We start from the raw sequence: 19095 nt of genomic DNA, 5'->3' as shown, positions 1-19095 counted from the left end.
CACTAGATATTTGTAGTGTGAAAGCTCTATTGTGGAAAAGTCGAAAAGAGCAAAGAAAGTAAATACTTGCGTGTATGCATGTAATGTATGTTCAGGGCTCCTGGATAGCTAAATGGCTAGAACTCTTACCTTTGGTGCAAGCAGTTCTGGGTTCAATGACTTGTGGGTGCTCCTTCATTATTTAGTTGCTGTTAAAGAAATTGGGAAAGATACCTATAGAACAAAGAGGAAAGAAAATTGTAGCTTCTTTGGAGCATACAAAAAGTCCTTGATAGACATTCTCCTTGTGTAATTTTTTCCCTCCTCCACCATGGAATAATAATAATGTAAATATACTTAGAATCTAAAGACTACTTTTTCTCTCAGGTACCCATACGAATATGAAGGTGGCCACATTAAAGGTGCAAAGAACATGTACACCAGAGACCAGATACTGAGGGAATTGGTTGAGAACAAAGAAGGAACCTCAAAGGAGACACCATCAGCAAATTCTCCAAGGAACATTCTCATCTTTCATTGTGAATTTTCTTCCGAGAGAGGACCAACACTGTAAGTAACCAAGTTATTAGTTATTATTTGTAGTTAACAATGTATTGTTAGTGCTGTTAGTTTTTAGCCTTCAAGGATAAGGACAAATTGAGCTTCAAGAGAGATTTCACACCGAAGTGACAGGAAGCACATGTCACTTTAGGATTTCACCAATGAAGTGCAGGTTGGTGCAGCATGTCATGCCGCTTATGGTGTGCAATGTTGCTGTTGATTGGCTCGTTCTGAAGCAGCATGTGTTGCTTTTGTCTATATGTATATTTCTAAGATACACCACCATACAGAAACATCCAGAAATGAATGACAGTAGTACACACATATTTCAAGTGTCATCTTTGAAAATACTGCTGTTGTGTTGGAAATTTTGTACCTTTTTAATTGTGTGAATGCCTTTTGTACTCATGGACAGTGTAACTTTTAGTAGCATATACCGCGTGAGGCACCTAAAAGTACCACCTGAAATAGCGAAGAAACCAGAAACAGTAGCGATGTGAGGTTTGCGGGAAACAATAATATCAAATGAGGCTCGTAAATCAGAGGTATGGGGTGGGTCGAAAAATATCGACAAATGGGGCATCTGGAGCAAAGTCATATTTTTTTAAATGGAACGATATACAATAACATGCATAATATAAAAGAGCACACGCAGAGAAACACAACGCCGTTGGTCTCATGCATCTACTGCACATAGGAACGAAGATATGGCCATGTGAAAATATGTAAACAAACTAACAAGTGGCCCACTTGACAGTCAGTACCACGGCATGTAAGACTTCTCAGGTGCCTGACAGAACTGCCTTTACGCAGAGCAAGTTTTGATAGCAGGTCCAGGAGATCGTGTTAGTTCATAGCAAGCAGTCATAGTGGTAAGAGCGAAGATTATGGTGTTCACAAATATAGAAAAAGCGGACATGATCCTGATTTATGGGGAATGCCGAAAGAATGCCTCAGAAGCTTACCGTGTGTACGCAGAGAGATATCTGGACAGACGACAGCCATCTCGACGTCTGTTTGGTAAGTTATTTACTAAATTAAGAGACACCGGATGTGTAACACCACGAGCACGTGTGCGGAACAAGCCAACTACAGGTGAGGCAGGTGCAACAAATGTTCTCGCCGCTGTTGCTGTGAATCCGCACGTTAGCTCCCGTGAAATTGCCAGGGATGCTGGGATGAGTCAGCGAAGTGTATTGCGCATTCTGCACACACACAAGTTTCACCCATATCATATCTCCCTCCATCAGGAACTTCACGGGAATGATTTTGTGGACCGTGTTCGGTTTTGCACATGGTTGTTACGACACGACACACCCGATTTGTCACGTATCCCCTTCACTGACGAGGCAACTTTTACCAATCATGGAAATGTCAACCTAAGGAACATGCACTATTGTTCGGTGACAAATCCACATTGGCTTCGCCAAGTGGAATGCCAGCGCCCATGGAGTGTGAACGTGTGGTGTGGTATAGTGGGTGAACATCTCATTGGCCCTTTTTTTTATACAAGGGACACTGAATGATGACCGATACATACAGTTTTTACAACATGAACTGCCTGTACTATTGGAGGACATACCACTTCAGACAAGGAGGGACATGTGGTACCAACATGACGGGTGCCCAGCTCACAGTGCAAGACGCGCTACAGCATGTGTGGAAAATACATTTCCAAATCGTTGTATTGGACGTGGAGGGCCTGTCAAATAGCCGGCTCGTTCCCCAGATTTGACACCGTTACACTTTTTCCTGTGGGGAAAGCTGAAGGACATTGTCTACCGGGATGTGCCAACAACTCCAGAGGATATGCAACACCGCATTACTGCGGCCTGTAGGGACATTCCCTACGAGATGCTACATTCTGTGCAACGATCTTTGCGTGGGCACCTCGTTGCCTGTATCGCAGCTGACGGCCACCACTTTGAACACACACTTTGACAGGTTTTCGCTTCTTATGCAGTGGTTCTTCGACATACTGTCATGGTCATTTTCATTATGCTGTAACACTGTCAAATACATGGTGCTGACGATGTCTACTGTATTTTTTCTTCCTTTAACACGTTCTGTCTTCATCTTGTCCAATGGCTTCCGACATCTCATACTTGTACATGCCGTGGTACTGACGGTCAAGTGGGCCACTTGTTAGTTTGTTTACATATTTTCACATGGCCATATCTTCGTTCCTATGTGCAGTAGATGCATGAGACCAACGGCGTTGTGTTTCTCTGTGTGTGCTCTTTTATATTATGCATGTTATTGTATATCGTTCCATTTAAAAAAATATGACTTTGCTCCAGATGCCCCATTTGTCGATATTTTTCGACCCACCCCATACCTCCGATTTACGAGCCCCATTTGATATTATTGTTTCCCGCAAACCTCACATCGCTACTGTTTCTGGTTTCTTCGCTATTTCAGGTGGTACTTTTAGGTGCCTCACGCGGTATAGGCTGGCAACATTAGTGCCTGGTTTGCCCAGTGCATGTTAAATTTTAAAGAAGCGTTAAATCAAGTTAGCACATCGAGGCATTTCTCCAACCTTCGTTAAGGCTAGCAAACCTCTAATGTCGTCGTTAAATCTAAAGGCACTACTTGGCTTCATTAAAATGCTTAACAGCGAGTTGTGTTGTGTTTGAAGTAAGATGGCAGAATTGCGTGTGCCAGCTGTTGTGTTGAAAGGTTATCTCAAACCGATTTGAACACATTATTTGCATACCATCGCAAAATGTACAGTATTTCGATTTCTTTCATATTATAAATTCATACTAAACTGAAATTTTATGCAAATCAGAAATCACATTTAAGTTAAATGAGAATTATTGTATCAATGTACTTTTTAAAATTTTGTCAATAATGGCATCGTGATTATCACATTATTCATATTTTATTAATTTTGCCTGTCGGGCCAAAAATGTATGCTTATAGTTATATTATACAAACTTGATTTTTTTAAATGCACATTGGGCTTTCACCTTTAATGCACTGTAACCATAAACACTAAATATCGCATGACTTTTTAAAATAATGTAACCTCCTTTTACATATTTGTATAAGGTAAAGTTATTCACCAAACTATTCGGTGTCGTCGTCCACGCAATTTTCCAGTGGATCACATAGAGACTGGAGAAAGTTGTGTTTATCCTTATGTCTGCTTATGACTACCATTCCAATTTTGTTTTTTTAACTGAAAAATGTCAGAAGACTTAAGAGATAAAATTAGAATGAAGCAACTGACCTAGAAATAGGTAATGCACTTCCTGTACTTTCATTTAATGTAAAAGAATCTGTGAGATTACACAATGTAGTCTGCAACCTTTCAAAGTAGTAGGGTATTGTTCTTTCAAACTTTTCAAATTATTATCCACCTACTCCAATTAACATAATGGAAAAAAATATTTTACAGTGAAGAGAATTCTCGACACAAATGTTCATCATTCTATATTCTGAATCACAGTATGTGTGTGCAACCACGAGCAGCTAGCGACAGCTGTCGCGGCCTGGCGATAAATGCTACAAGCACCAAACCTGACCTGGCTAACCTAACCAAGTACAAAAATAAAGAAAACCTGCCTAACATATTTACTTACTTAGCTCGTAGCTGTACTTAAGTACTGTACAATAAAACATGTTATTTAATATAATGTGAGTCTTAATATAATCACAAAATCAAAACAATTATTATGCATCATACGGAAAGTGGGAAAAAAACAAAAAAAAAACAACAGTTACATGTACAACGTACTTTTCCGAACGATAAGAGAAAAAGCTTTAGGTCCTATGCAGTTTCAGGTATGTATTTTCGTGCATGGACATTGTGCAGTGACATAAAACACACTACCATCAATTTGAAAATTATTCCTTGTACATAGGTACAAGTGCTAATGATACTGTCTAACAGTGCACTTGTTTTTTCTTCACCAGTTATGATAAATCATATACAGGATCAAATATAATCTAAACATATATTAATCAACTGTTCCATGTACAAGGTACATTTTCTGAATGACTACCATTTCATCACATAATGAATAACCAAACATAATGTTAAGTACGTACTACACATGTATGTTTCATTAAGGAAAAAGCTTAAGGTCCTAAGGAGTTTCAGGTATTGTAGTTTCATGCATGGACATTGTAAGAAGAGTGTACATTTTTGTTTGTAAAACACACTACCATCCATTCGAAAACTAATCCTTGTACTGTCTGACAGTGTACTTGTCCTAGCTCTCCTTTTTTTTTTTTTACCATTTATGGTAAATCAAATATAAAATATCGTATTGTATATATATTTATATTTTCTTTAAAAAATATTTGTAAAAGACAAAACACACAACATTCAGAAACGTGCCTTCTTTTTTGTCAGTGATTATTTCGAAACCGTAGATTTCTTGTTTGCAATGTCACATGCACATCAATGCCAAAGAAGTGACTTGCAATATTTATATATCTTTTAATTGCCATGGCACAGCAAGTTAAGTTATGCATGGTGTTTATTTCGTGAAATGTTCTCTTTTGTTGAGGAAAAGTGTTATAGCAAACACACGTTCATTTCCACCTTTAGGCCTATTTGGAATGCCATTTTAATATAATTTAATTTTTCAAACTTCAAACATATTACCCTAATCTAAAACAGTAGTTTTTATTTATATATTTATGATATTGTATTTGCAGTCGGCAGGCACACATTTAAATCTAACTTAAGAAATTACAATGTAACTCTTAATACATAACATTTTCGGTGTGCTGACGTAAATACCCAACTAACATTCATTTCTTAAACATATATTTATGTTATTTGTAGCTGTATTTGTGTTACACATTACTTTATTTATTGCTGTTCCTGGGATTTCATACAAAAAAAAAGCCCAAAACAAATGTTTCGGAAGAACATGCTTACGCACAGTCTACCGTCCACTGCGAAACCAATCAAAACTTTGCATTTCTCATATCAAAGTATGAGAATAGCAAGGAATGAAAGCAAAACGCCTCTAACATATCATTAGTTAACGGGCCTATAAAAATGCTTGAAAACATTAAAAGTTTAACAAGCTGCTAAATTTTAAGTGGTGTGTTAACTATCAGCTCGTTAAGAACGTTTTAACAATGTTTGAACGAACCGGGCATAGATGTTTCACGAAATCACTTTTGAAGAAACTTGCATGTTCGTTCACCTCCACCATTCAATTGAAATATAAAAGTCAACATTTTATAATGCAAGATCGAGAATGATTTTTCTGTGATGTCTTGTTTCCCTATTCCTGCTTCCTTTATGCTTTGAAACGAGTCATAAATAACAATGGTATGTCGAACTTTTTTAAGACAGAAATAAGTTACAGTGGATGCTATTTCATGCATTTGTATCCTTCAGTTCCAGATTTCTTCGGAATTGTGACAGAGATTGCAACAAAGAAAGTTACCCAGCTTTATATTACCCAGAAATCTATATCCTGCATGGAGGCTACAAGGCATTCTTTGATGCATATCAGGAACTGTGTGAACCGTGTTCATACAAACCAATGTTGGATCCGAAGCACGAGACGGATCTTCGCCAGTTCCGTTCCAAGTCCAAATCATGGAATGGAGACTGCAAAAGCAGATTAGCATATCGAAATAGTCTTAAGAGGTTAGGTTTGTAGTAGATTGAAATTAATCGTAAGGTCAAAGTTCAAAATAATCTGAAGATCACTTATTTTTATTTTTTCATACAAATATAATTAATATTTTAGGAATTGTAAGATCTCAGTTTTTTTTCCCCCGGTTCTAAAAGAAGGGTATATAACTTTCCGCACAACACACAGAAAAATCTCCATATGCGATCTCAGTTACAAGTAACAACTTGAAAAAGCATTTAACTAAATCATATTGTTAAACTATTACTTTGTGTAAGTGTGTGATATATTTTTTAAAGTAGTGCATACCATACGTTTTGATTGAATTGAATGGTTTTTGTTATTAGTTTTTCTTCGTGTGTGTTTGTGTGACTGTGTCCCTTCTGGTATATTAGCATGAATTGTACTTTTAAGTAATAATGTATTACTTTTTGTGGTGTTATATGAAGCCACAGGGAAAACTATAAGCAACATGCATATATTAGCATTTAAGCAAATGTTTATTGGTATGTTGGTGGTATAAGTTTCTTTTATCTTTGTTTTTATTTCCTGTATTTTGTGCAATGACAGTGGGACAGTATGAAACATGAGAATGGTAAAGGCTAAATGATACTGTGTGGTAAAAAGAATTTTCTTTGGCACTGCAAAAAAAGACAATGTGTTCAAATGATCTCCCTGCAGAAATCTAGCAATATTGTTTTTTTAAGTATTTTTTACTTGTATGAAATTTTTATTAAATTCCATACATATCAGAACATACAGGTTTTATTGTCCTTTTGTAGTTTTTATTGAAATGGAGGATTTTAATCTTTCTATAATGTCAGATAAACAATAGGTATAATGCAAATATCCCATTTTTAGATCACAGCTTCTAAAGAATTTAAGTACTTCTTTAAATGATTGTCGTAAACTTGTTTCTCACAGGAATTTTGCTGCCTGAGAATGTAATCAGTTATAACACCTTTAAGCCTTATTGCCATGATATGAAAAACTCAATATGCTGACCAAGGCAGCATATTGAATTTTTCATGTATTCAGTTGTGTTTTTAAGGGCATGAATGAACAATCAATGAACCACAAACAATGGAAAATCCCATGTTTGGATTGGAATCTCCAAAACTTTGATGGTGAGGTCATGAGTATGAGTACTTGACTGAAGATTAGCTCCTTCACAACTTCTAGTTCAAAAGTTTTAAAATGAACTTAACGTTTTTTGTTACCACACACGTAAGTACGTAAGTGTCTGGACAATTCTTTTTTTCTTCTTTTTTTTTTCAAAAATGGTCTGCAATGTTAATTGAAATCTGGCTCTGGCATTGGAAGTACAACCACAAATTGCTTGAAACTTGCAACAAGAGAGAGAGAGAGAGAGAGAGAGAGAGAGAGAGAGAGAGAGAGAGAGAGAGAAGAAAAAAACCTCTTCGATGACTTCACGATTCTTTCCCCATAAAAAGACAATTTGGTGGAAAAGAATTGTAAATTTTGTTAAATTATGGAAATCAGGTGTATTCTTGCTAGGTCCTAAAATTGCCAGTCATAAAAAAATAATGCTTCTATCTCATAGTATGAACATTAAAAAACAATCCACCATAGTTTTAACCAGCTCCCTTCAGTAGTCGAGAACATGCAGAGAGAAAGAAAGATGTTGCAATTAGAATAAATTAGCAGTCACGTGTTGAGAAATTGCGTTCCTGAAATTCGGATCTATCGGACCACTTTCGCTCGCTCAAACTAGTTCGAATCTTCCACGCTCGAACGTACCGCATTCGTAGTGGAATGATTGGCATCGTCCCGTATTTCAGAGCCTAATAAGCAGCACTAGCACTGTCAACCTAGAACCCATACATGGATGGAAACCACTCTATGCAATTGCAATTCTAAATCATAATTCCGTATATTATGAAGTAAGACTCAAATACAGAATATGTGAAAGTATGTAACATCTACAGACCAAAATGTAAAATGGATACACATGCTGACAGACCTGCCTAAGGAATTGCAAATATCGTATCACAGTGCAAGAAGTACGTGTACATCATTGTTCACTTACCGAAAAGGATAATCATATTCTGCAAAATAATAAAATGCAGTTATGATATTCAATCGAACATCATTTCAATGTGAAAATAATCGTTGAAACATAAAATGTCAATCTAGGTAGTTTCAGCCCATAATCATCTATTTCATTTTCACATATCTCTGTAAGATATACAAAACTGCATTTTTAACATGGAGATGATGACTATGTTCACTTATTTTTCAATTTCGTCTTTTACTTCATGACTACCCACTACCATAGACAAATTACGGAAATACGTGTACTAATAGGGTTCGAGTGTGTTTCGCTCGAGTGGAAGAACTATCAATTCTATGTGCCATCTAGCATTGCCAGTGTGAACTATTTGCCGCTCCAGCGAAAAACTCTAGTGGGGACACAAATAGATATGTCATCAAAGAGTGATCTTTTATGGGATTACATGTACAGTAAAACTTCTCAATAATGGACAGGCCTGGGGGAAAAATAAATGTCGGTTATTAAGAAGTGTCCGCTATTCAGAAAAAAGTGTAGGATGTTACACAATAGGATAAGCATATTACAGTACGTACTTTGCGAAAATGTTTTGTTTTTTCCTACATTCAAGGAACAAAATACTGTACTACATACAGTGAATGTAAATTTACTAAAGTATGCCTACATACATTACAAATTTCAAAAAAGAAAATACAGTACACATAGTGTAATCCTTTGTTAAATTACTGCATTCAAAAAGCTCTTTCATTTTAAATAGGCTCTAACTATTTCTGGCCAGACCCAGATTGTCCAAAATAATCATCTATATTTTTCTGAACCTTAAGAGTTTTCTGCGACATTGTAGCAGAAGTGACACACACTTCTCAAGATAACCACAAAGAATACTGTCTACTGTCTGCACTTTTAAAAAGAAATACGTTCGGTGTAACATGAAACAATATGCGCTAGTTTGAAATACTGGCCATTGTGTCGAATTCCAGGAATTGCGACTGTTTTCTTTCAGCCTGTCCGTTATTGAGAAGTAATATTGCCATTAAATCCCATGTATTTCTGCTGGGGAATTTAAAAATGTCCGCTATTCAGAGGTGTCCGTTAGAAGTTTTACTGTATATGCAAATTTCAAATTATTTGAGTCCATGGGGCCTATCCTACAACCGAATTTCAAGAACACTATTTATCAACATGTGGCTTATTTTTTTCCAATTATAAGATTTTTTTTTTTTACTGCCGGCTCTTTATTATTGAAGGGAAGTGGGTGAAACTTTAGTGGTTTCTTGTTACTTGTTTGTTTCACGCGGCAAGATTATTATTTTTGATTAGTTGCAATCGGGAGCCAAGCAGTAGATGCCATTTTTTAAATTATTTTTTCCAAAATGTGGAGAGTTGTCAAAGAATGGGCTTTTATGGTGATTTCAAGTGATTTGTATCCATAGGATTTATGCTATAACATTTTTTTTTTTGAGCATTGTACATTTTCATCTCCCTTCCTCCCTTCTCCTGCCCTCCAAGAAGCACTGAAGTATTTTTAAAGCAATTTCACATGATTGTAGGAACATTACAGTTCTACATACTATATTTTTTCATTCGCTTTGTTTTTTGTTAGCATATGGATGAAATGCACTTCTGTTTAAAGGACTGTCATTCTCTAAGACAATTAGTTCTTATCTTAATTTGTTTGTGTAAATCGTAGCACATTTTGTAAGCACATGCCCCGAAAGCCTGCTCTGCTAAAGCTTAAAACAACAGTGTCATCAGAAATAGTGTAATTTGAGGGGTTCTTTACCATACTTAGTAGGTATCCCCTTTTTCTATGGATTTAGCCTCAGTTGTATGATATTATGACAATTTTTTTTGTGAATTTTATAGCGTTCGACGATGTTCCAGTACAATTTTTACTGAAACTCTGTTTTTTTCACCTCATACTTTGTAGGTATGCTACGATCTTATGTTATATAACTTAACCTATTCAATTTTTTACGAGTTAGGTAACAATCATTCACTCCAGTTGTGACCTGTCAAGAGAATTTTTTTTTCTTGTTACATCCTTTTTTTTCTTCTTACGACCTTTCACGATCTTATGTGATATAACTTAACATATTCATTTTTTTTACGGCCTTTCACTAGGATATATATATATATATATATATATATATATATATATATATATATATATATATATTGTCTAGGAATTAATTCGTGCGGTTGTTACGCACACATTGAAGCTGTAGTTCAAACACAAAATACATAAATACCTTAAGAAAAATATTGTCCATCGCGAGCCACCACTTTCGCCCATCTGTCAGGCAAGTTACGGATTCCATGGTGAAAGAAGTCCTCATCCTTTGAAGCGATCCAGTCAGAAACCCATTTTTCGATATCTTCTGAAGAAGTGAACCACTGTCCAATCAAATCGTTATTCATGCAATCGAACAAGTAGTAGTCCGAAGGAGCAACGTCTGGTGAATACGGCGGGTGGGGTACTTCCCATCTGACATTTTCTAAATAGGTTTTGCGACATGTGGGCGAGCGTTATCATGTTGAAAAATAAGTTTATCATGTCTGTTCTCCCATTCTGGTCATTTCCTGGCCAGAGCTTGCTTCAAACGCATTAATTGTCGTCGATAACGTTCTCCATTAATAGTTTCACCCGGTTGCAGCAGCTCATAGTACACCACACCTTTCATATCCCACCATATGCACAGCATAACCTTTGCACAGTGAACATCTCGTTTTGGTTGTGATGGACCTGGTTCACCTGGCTTCACCCAGGCCTTTTTTCGTTTCGGATTTTGTAATGGATCCACTTCTCATCGCCAGTAAAAATGCGATGCAAAAACCCCATTCTTTTCTGTCTTTGAAGCAGCAATTCGCAAATGGTTTTTCGTCTTTCGATTCATGTGGAACCCAATGTGACATCTTTTGAATCATTCCCATGGCTTTGAGGCATTTGGAAACTGTTGTTTGATCAACGCCTAATGCTTCTGCAAGTTCTTCCTGCGTTTGACACGAATCCTGATAGAGCAATGTTCTCAATTCTTCGTCTTCAAATTTTTTTGGCTCTCCAGGTCGCTCTTGGTCTTCCAGGCAGAAATCACCACTTCTAAACCGTGCAAACCACTTCTGACACGTTCGCTCAGCTAGCGCATGGTCACCATACACTTCCACCAAAATACGGTGACTTTCGGTAGCACTTTTTTGCATGTTAAAGTAATGAAGCAGAACACCCGACAAAAACACTTTATCTGGCACGAACTGCGCCATGTTCAGTTGACTACAAAATGCTGTTGTTGACGTGCCAATCAACTGCCCTATACTACGAACGATGCACGCTGACAGGAGTTTTCAACGCATGTGTGGATACACGGAACTGTGGGACGATATGCTCGTTACGCCATCTCTTGTCCAGGCGCACGAATTAATTCCTAGACCACCTATACGTATGCATGTCTTTCCTAATTTGCGAAAATAGATTTTGACCAAGTGTAATTGTTTTCGAGATACATCCACTTCCGGTTGCCATTTTGAATTTCTTCCAGTCGGGGAGGACACCGAGACGATGTTAACGCACCAAATCAGAGCTCTCTGCGACCATCTGTTCGGAAGTTACTAGCAATGAAAAAAAAAAAATGACAATTGGTGTTTAGACCAAACCCCCCTGCCGCCTTGAACTTAGATCCACCAAATTTGGTACACGTACTCTACATCACCAAAATCGACAAGGTTGTCCAATGGGGAGATTTTTCAATTTATTTTTGTCCTATCTCTCACTGTTTTTGAGATATTCGCAATTTTAGGTTTTTTAACACTGGACTTAGAAAATTTTCAGAGGGGGTCAATTTGGTTCCGTGACGAACTATACCAATTTTGGTAGGAGAGGACATCGAGACGATGCTAATGCAAAAAAAAATCATGTTCCTACGATCATTCTTTCGAAAGCTACGAGCGATCGAAAAAAAATAATTTCGGCAATTGGCCCACCTCTTGACCTCAGGACCACCAAATTTCGTACTCTACATCGTCAAAATCGACAGGGGAGTCAACGGGGGAATTTTTCGAGTTATTTTCGTGATATCTCTTACAGTTTTCGAGATACGTCCACTTCCGGTCACCATTTTTAGATTTTCGGAACTTTTTTTTGTAAGGGTCGCGGAATTTTTGATAGGCGACGACGACATAGCAAAACTCGGATGTTGGAATTTTTTTTCAGTACGTAAACATTTTTTCTTTAGTATTTTGAATTTTTAACAATTTTGTGCAAATTTTTATGATTTCTAAAATGCTGATACTTCTTCTTAATTTTGAAACTTCTTGGTGCTAAAACTGTTCTGCGATTCTCTCATTTTTGACATCTTGGACGAATGACTTCTCTGCCATCAGGATTACGCTGCACACTGTCGTCAGGGAGGGTGTAATGAAATAGACACACTATTTTGATGTTGGTGCGATCGTTGACCACAACCTGCTTTCTTTTTGACGTGTTGATTACGAACATGGGTCTCTGTGCTTTGAATTCGCTTGGAGTGTAGTACATGTCCACGTTATCCATGGTTACCCTTTTGTATGTGGTGTACGCTTCATACAGTTTGAGGTAATAATTAGTGTTAATATCTAGGGTGTTGGGCAGTGGCATGCCGTCGGCGTTCAAGTTACTGTATCGTATCAAAACATTGTTGTCGTTCGAGACTCTGCGAAAAGTGATTCTCAAACCTCCTTTCCACATGATCTACTTGTAGTCTGAGAAGAAACCCGGAAGTAGACACGTGGGAAACAATACGATGCGATTTTTGTCAAGATTTTCGTTCCCGCTTCGAATCCTCTAACCTGGTAGTAATCGGCATCTGTTTTCGATAGTTTCAATGTTCCCACTACTGTGGAAGTGATGCCTGGATGATCAACTCTATCGATGATCGTTCCGTGTTTTCTAACTTCAACTTGCGAGAACAGGTGAGGCACGAAGTTGTCTACGAGTTTCAAATTTTTGTTGGTCGGAAATGCTTCTCCGTTTTCCCTTTTCACCATGTCGAATTTAACGTAAAGGTCTGCTCTGTGAGGATGAACGAATCAGTCTCCAACATTGATGTCCACCTCTATTTCTCGGTTCGGTTCGTTGAGATTTGCGAACATGCGACGGTTGGGAGGGAAAGATTTCAATTCGTAACATTTGATTTGTTCCATTGTAGTTATTTATATGTTGATCTCAATGATGGCTGTTGACATGGCTCCTGCGAAATCCACAACTTCACCTTTTTCGTTGGTCACCACCAATTCTATATGATCGATTCTGTTGCGACACACCGGAAAGTATATCGGTGACGATGGCGTGAAGATGATCGGTTCCATGAATTCTGAATTTGGTTTGAACGTTGCAATGATTCCTGTTTGTTTGTGACTGCCGATATTGTCTGCTTTTGTGATCATGCCTTCTGCCACGTTGCAGTGCACATTCAAAGTCTCGATGATCAGGAATTTAGGAATGTTGGCGCCGAAGTGTTTGATGCCAGGTTTGAGTTTGGTGTTGTTCTCGAAACCCAAAAGCTCTCCGTTCATACCCAGATCCACGGTTTCTGTTGCGGATACCAACTCAACTCTGTGGGTCAAGGAATTTTAGAGAGAAATACTCCTTTTGGTAATTCGGCTTGAAAAAAAAAAAAGTAAAGTGCTCTCCTTTGCTTAGCACTACGGCATGAAGGCATATAGGGGGTGTGGGGGTAACGCCCCACACTTTCTTGATCCGGTCGTGAGTGGGGTTGTGATCACGCCCCTGACTGCCTTTACCCCCCAGGGTTTCCCCCAGGTACCCATGTTATTCGACGCTGGGTGGGTGCCGGGACCGCTTCCATCGTTAGAAAAGTTCCCGGATTTGAACCGGCCGGGGATCGAACCTGGAACCTTTAGCATGGTAGTCAGACGCGTTACCGACTGAGCCACCGCGGCCAAAAGTGGATAAATTGTACTGTCCTGGCATGATGCTGATTTTTTCGTTTCCAATCTTGATGGTGGTGTTGTGTTCGGTGACGTTGCGAATCAGGTACATGCTGTAGAATGCACGAAGAGCGATGGATTTAGGATAGATGATATCGTTGTGCAACGTGAGTTTCAAGACCGAAGTTTCGCTTGTGAGATGGAACACTCCCATAATGTTTCAGGTTCCACAATGCTTTCTGGAAATCTTGAATTGATGGGTTATTTATTCGAGATAAAAAGACTAGCATGGAAACGTAGAGGTGGCTGCAGTTCATGTCCGTGAAACCTTGGATTCTCTTGTTGTAGTAGAGATTGGAAGCTTTGAGATATTTTACTAAACCCGATGGTGGAACACCTGAAAGAATCTAAAACGAAAGCGGTATTTGAATGTCTGAGATAACATATCCAATGTGTACCTGGATTTTCGTAATTGTCCAAGTTGACGACTCCACACACTTTTTTTTTCTTATGGTGGAGGGTAAAGAATCTGACATGAAAATGCCTCTGAAGTGTTCGATTTCAAACGATTCGATCAGAGATTCAATGTAGTGGTTCTTTTTTTTAAACTTGCTCAAAGCGTCGATATGTTTTCTCTTGACACCTTTACTTTTTTTCTCCATTTCTAGGTTGTGACGTTTGTTCTTTTTCGCGTTGATTACGGTTTTTGCTATGGCGGCGCTACCACCTGCTAAACTTCCCACGGCACCCAAAGCCACTAGAATTGCTGGAATGCTGAATATGAAACCTCCCGTATGAGTTTTTTTCCTCGAATGCTGCAATCTTTTCAATTGAAGAGTGCTGAGCAACAATTTTATTCCGTGACCTTTGGACAAGCAAGAAAGTTTCTTTTCGCGTTGTTTTTTGGTGAGTAACCCATCGAGGGCACCCAGAGTTTTAAGATTCGAGTACGGTACTTGGTACATGACACCCTTGGGCTTCATGATGATGCTATGTTATTTACATATATATTCTGGGGAAAAAAAATAATTTTTTTTTTTGTCTCACTCAGCGCGATGTGATCGATAATATTATTAATCTCTGTGTTCGATGTCATCTGATCTAATTTCTCACTAGGTCTACGAGTTTTGTGAATAATTCACGTGATAAGTTTATTTTTTTTATTTTTGACAATCGGTTATTTATATATCGTGGGAGTGGAAGAAGAAAGTTCGTGCTTCGGGTTGTCCCAACTTTTCCCCTGCAGTCTGAAAAAAGGCATCGAGATCTTGCAAGCTTTTTGTGTCGCATATTTTCCGAAGGTGCTCCATGAGAACCATTTTGCATGGTGGTGGAAATTCTGACGTTACTTTGACCAAATCGACATTCCCATCACCTTCATCGAAAGTGAATGTAAATGTGTTATGCAACAGTTCGGGAGGAAGTTGAGTTATGCAAGAGTGTCATTTTTTTTATGTGGTGTTTTTATAGACCCCATCCCAATTTTCGTTTTGTGTTCATGGCGATGGTCCTGCCCAATGCTGCAACCCATTCCCCCAGAGAAGCATCCCTGATGATGAGTGTCCCGAATGCTGCATGTTCCAATTTTCTATCTGCTTCGTGACGTGCATCTAGATTTGTGTGAGTGTTGTAAGTGATGTCGTGATCTTTGCATGCAGCATCCAACGGATTCACTCCCCTGTCTCCTTTTCCCAAGCATTGTTCGAGTTTGGTACCTGGTCCACAGTAGTGATAACCTGAGATATGCATTTCGAACGGTAATTTGTTTATGATGTCGTTCATAAGACCCTTTCCTTCAGCCACATTCCAAAATTTCGGTGGAAGAGTGTTGATTATTTTGATCAGGTATCCTATTCCTTTACTATTGTTCACAATGAAGTTGGAGAGTTTGGTGCAGATCATGTCCACGGTACCTACCTTTTTGTTGTGAAAGTTACGATTACCTGCAGTTTCTTCACCTGCTATGACAAGTAAACAATCCACGAATTTCCTAACATCGTCCACCCACACAAAATTCCTTCGGTAACGTGTTGTAGCGTTTGACACCGCTTTCACTTTTTATATTGTTCCAAATAGGTTTGATGAGATTCCTGTATTTTTCTCCACTGCTGGATTTGACATGATTCTGAGTAGCGTCGTTTTTTTTGGTGCAGAGCATCCAACAATATTATAATGTCCGTGTAATCTTTCGGATATTTTTTGGTGATGAGTTCCCACAATCCTACCATACCGGGGTACCTAACCGAACTATTTTTTTCACCTAAGTTAACTTTTACGTTGTCTCCTTCGAATGTGACTTTCGATTTTCCAAATCACTCCTTCATTGGTTTTGATGAATGGGTATAATCCGAACACCTCATCCTTGTCAAATTTTGTGGTGCTTAGGTAATTAATCTCTTGCCAATAGACCCAACTCGAACTTATCCGAAGAGGATGAAGTGCTTCCTATGGCTTGTAGTTTCGGAGGTTGTCTGAGTTCGAGAGGAATGCGAATGCTAGAAAGAGGCGTGGATGGGAAATCGACATAATTTCGAGCGGCAAGAGGTATGAGTTCCGTGATGAGATCCTTGTTCTGTTCTGTAACATTTTTAATCTCTTTACCGAGACCGCATATGGCATCGATTATAGGTTGACCCTCGCGCTTTTTCTCTTCGTAAAATCCAAGATTTTCGGATTTCCAACCTTTGAGGCGTTTCGCAAGGTAATCGCGCAATTTCAAGTTGTCTTTAATTTTTCGTTTTGTCATTTTTTGATATGGGGCTATTTTAAATGTCGTGTAACTTTGCAACATTTGCAAAGTCGTTGATTTTGTTTCTGTACTTCCCGTCATATGGTTTTTGAGTCATGTCAAAATCGTCACTGTTCCAGCAAGAAGAGCAGAATTTCGAAAATTGATTGTAGTTTAAATCTCCTCCTACGTAGTCATCACACATGTTTGAGATTGGTGTGATCTTGACGAAACAAACAAATAAAATTAGCATTGTCGCGTAGTAACTGTTTTGGAATTTTGGAAAACGTTTGAGCTAGGTAAAAGCAATCCATTCTCCTGTAACGACCTTGAGTGAAAAAATTGTGAATTTCATTCTGGTTTTCTAAAATTACGTCGTTGAATACTACTACAGAATTTTCGTGACAACAGTTGAGTGGTTTTATTTCGGATTCAAAAGTTGCTATGCCCAGTCCCTCGTACAGTTTCATAAGTTGCTGGTATTTTGATTGCTCCAAACTTTTGGAGAACACGTACAGGTGTCTGTTCTTCCAATCTAACCAATTAGGTGGGAGGAGAAAATTGTCCACCAGTAACGTAGTTTTTCCACAATCGGAAAGACCAACAATAAGACAACGAATGTTATCAGGTAGCAACTCGCCATTTTTTCTTTTAGTTTGAAATTTGAAATGTGGTAGGTGCTTCACCACGTTCCACGTACTCATAGAATCACTTCGTTTGCATTGATCTAACTCTTTTCTGGAAGTCCCACCCATTTCACCAACAGTTTATCTTTTTTACGAAATACTTTCTCGATGAGATACGTGTCTGGGTATTTAGTTTTAGAGAGCTCCTCTTCGTAAAACCTTCCTTTCAAAATTTCGTCTATCTATATTATAGGGATGGGACCGATTAATCGGTACTCTATCGGTATCGGCCGATATAGGCATATCGGTGTATCAGTAAAATTACCGATTATTTTACCGATCCGATATATCGATAAAATCTTATAATTTAGTGCAAAATTCTGCCATTTTGTTATAATTTTTATGGATAATCTCCATGCCCTTCTATCTAAAAAAGTAAAAGTCTAAATATTCAACTTCTTTTGCACTGTGGTCACCTCGAAACACACATTTATTAAGTAGATCAATTAACATTTCAGGTTCTTCAAGGACCGTTTCTAATTTTATATCGGATCGGTAGAAAATCGGTACTTTATTGGTATCGGCCAAAATTTCATATCGGCCCATCCCTACTATATTATATACATGTGACTGTTTCCGGGTAGAACTCGAACTACAGTAAAAAGTTCTGTACTCCAATTTTTTGTGAATCCCTTCTTGAATGTACGTTTGAATTTGCTGATCCTCACCTGCTCTCCAACTTTATATTTTGATTTTTTGGTTGTGGGAATGTACTTTGGACAATAAACCGTAGAAATTAAACGCCGCACATCAGATTTAATAACGTCGACGGGTTTCATGCATATTGTGCTGTGAACTGTCTGATTATAATCGTTTACGAGTTCCGGTAGGATGTAGACCCATTTGTAATTACCCTGAAGCGTGAACAGTTTCCACATGTGCATTTTCAAGGTTCGGTTGAAACGTTCCACTATGCTGGCTTTTATGTGACTGAAAGTTGAATAATGCTCGATGTTGTGTTTTCGAATGAATTGCTGGACGACTGAATTGTAGAATTCTTTTCCGTCATCTGTTTGTGAGACTTGGCATTGTCATGATGACCTTACCTTGCAGCTCCGGTCTCCTGGTCTGGAGAGCACATCGTAACTCCATCATGACAATGCCAAGTCTCACACAGCTATGATGACACAGCAAAAAATCAGAAAATGGGATGGGAAGTCATCCCTCAGCCTCCCTATAGTCTGGGCTTGGCTCCTTCGGATTTCTTCCTGTCTGGTCATCTGAAGGGCCCACCTGCGGGAAAAGACATTTGACAGTGGCAAGGACCACATTTCTTGTGTGAAACAATGGTGTAAAAGTCAGCCACCTGAATTTTACCAAAGTGCATTCAAGGCATGGAAAGAACGTTGGACGAGATGTGTCACAGCAGATGGAGGCTACATTGAGTGACATGGTCTTCTAGCCAAAGGAACAAGGTATGTTCACCTAAATTTTCATAATCATATTGCAACTAATAAAAATATTATAACTAGAGCCCGGAAGTTTGGCAAAATGCCTCTTTTTATCTACTGCATATATTGATAAATTGTTTCTGGATATACGTTTTTTATGTTGTTTCGAATGTTTTAGAAGCCT

At 38.3% G+C, this 19095-nt stretch overlaps 1 protein-coding gene across 2 annotated transcripts in view; it reads left to right on the top strand.

Moving 5' to 3' along the window:
• Positions 1 to 6907, top strand: part of LOC145999033 (M-phase inducer phosphatase-like) — a 73416-nt gene extending 66509 nt beyond the window's left edge. For both annotated transcript variants that reach the window (XM_083135954.1, XM_083135964.1), the window contains 2 exons: positions 367 to 549; positions 5912 to 6907. In XM_083135954.1, coding sequence (XP_082992080.1) covers positions 367 to 549; positions 5912 to 6179 — 451 coding nt within the window. In that variant the 3' untranslated portion in view covers positions 6180 to 6907. The remainder of the gene's footprint in view (positions 1 to 366; positions 550 to 5911) is intronic.
• The last annotated feature ends 12188 nt before the right edge of the window (positions 6908 to 19095 follow it).

The sequence above is a fragment of the Lepisma saccharinum genome, chromosome 1 (assembly GCF_977018435.1).
Source record: "Lepisma saccharinum chromosome 1, izLepSacc3.1, whole genome shotgun sequence".
Classification (NCBI taxonomy): Eukaryota; Metazoa; Arthropoda; class Insecta; order Zygentoma; family Lepismatidae; genus Lepisma; species Lepisma saccharinum.
This window is presented reverse-complemented; position numbering and strand designations above follow the sequence as displayed.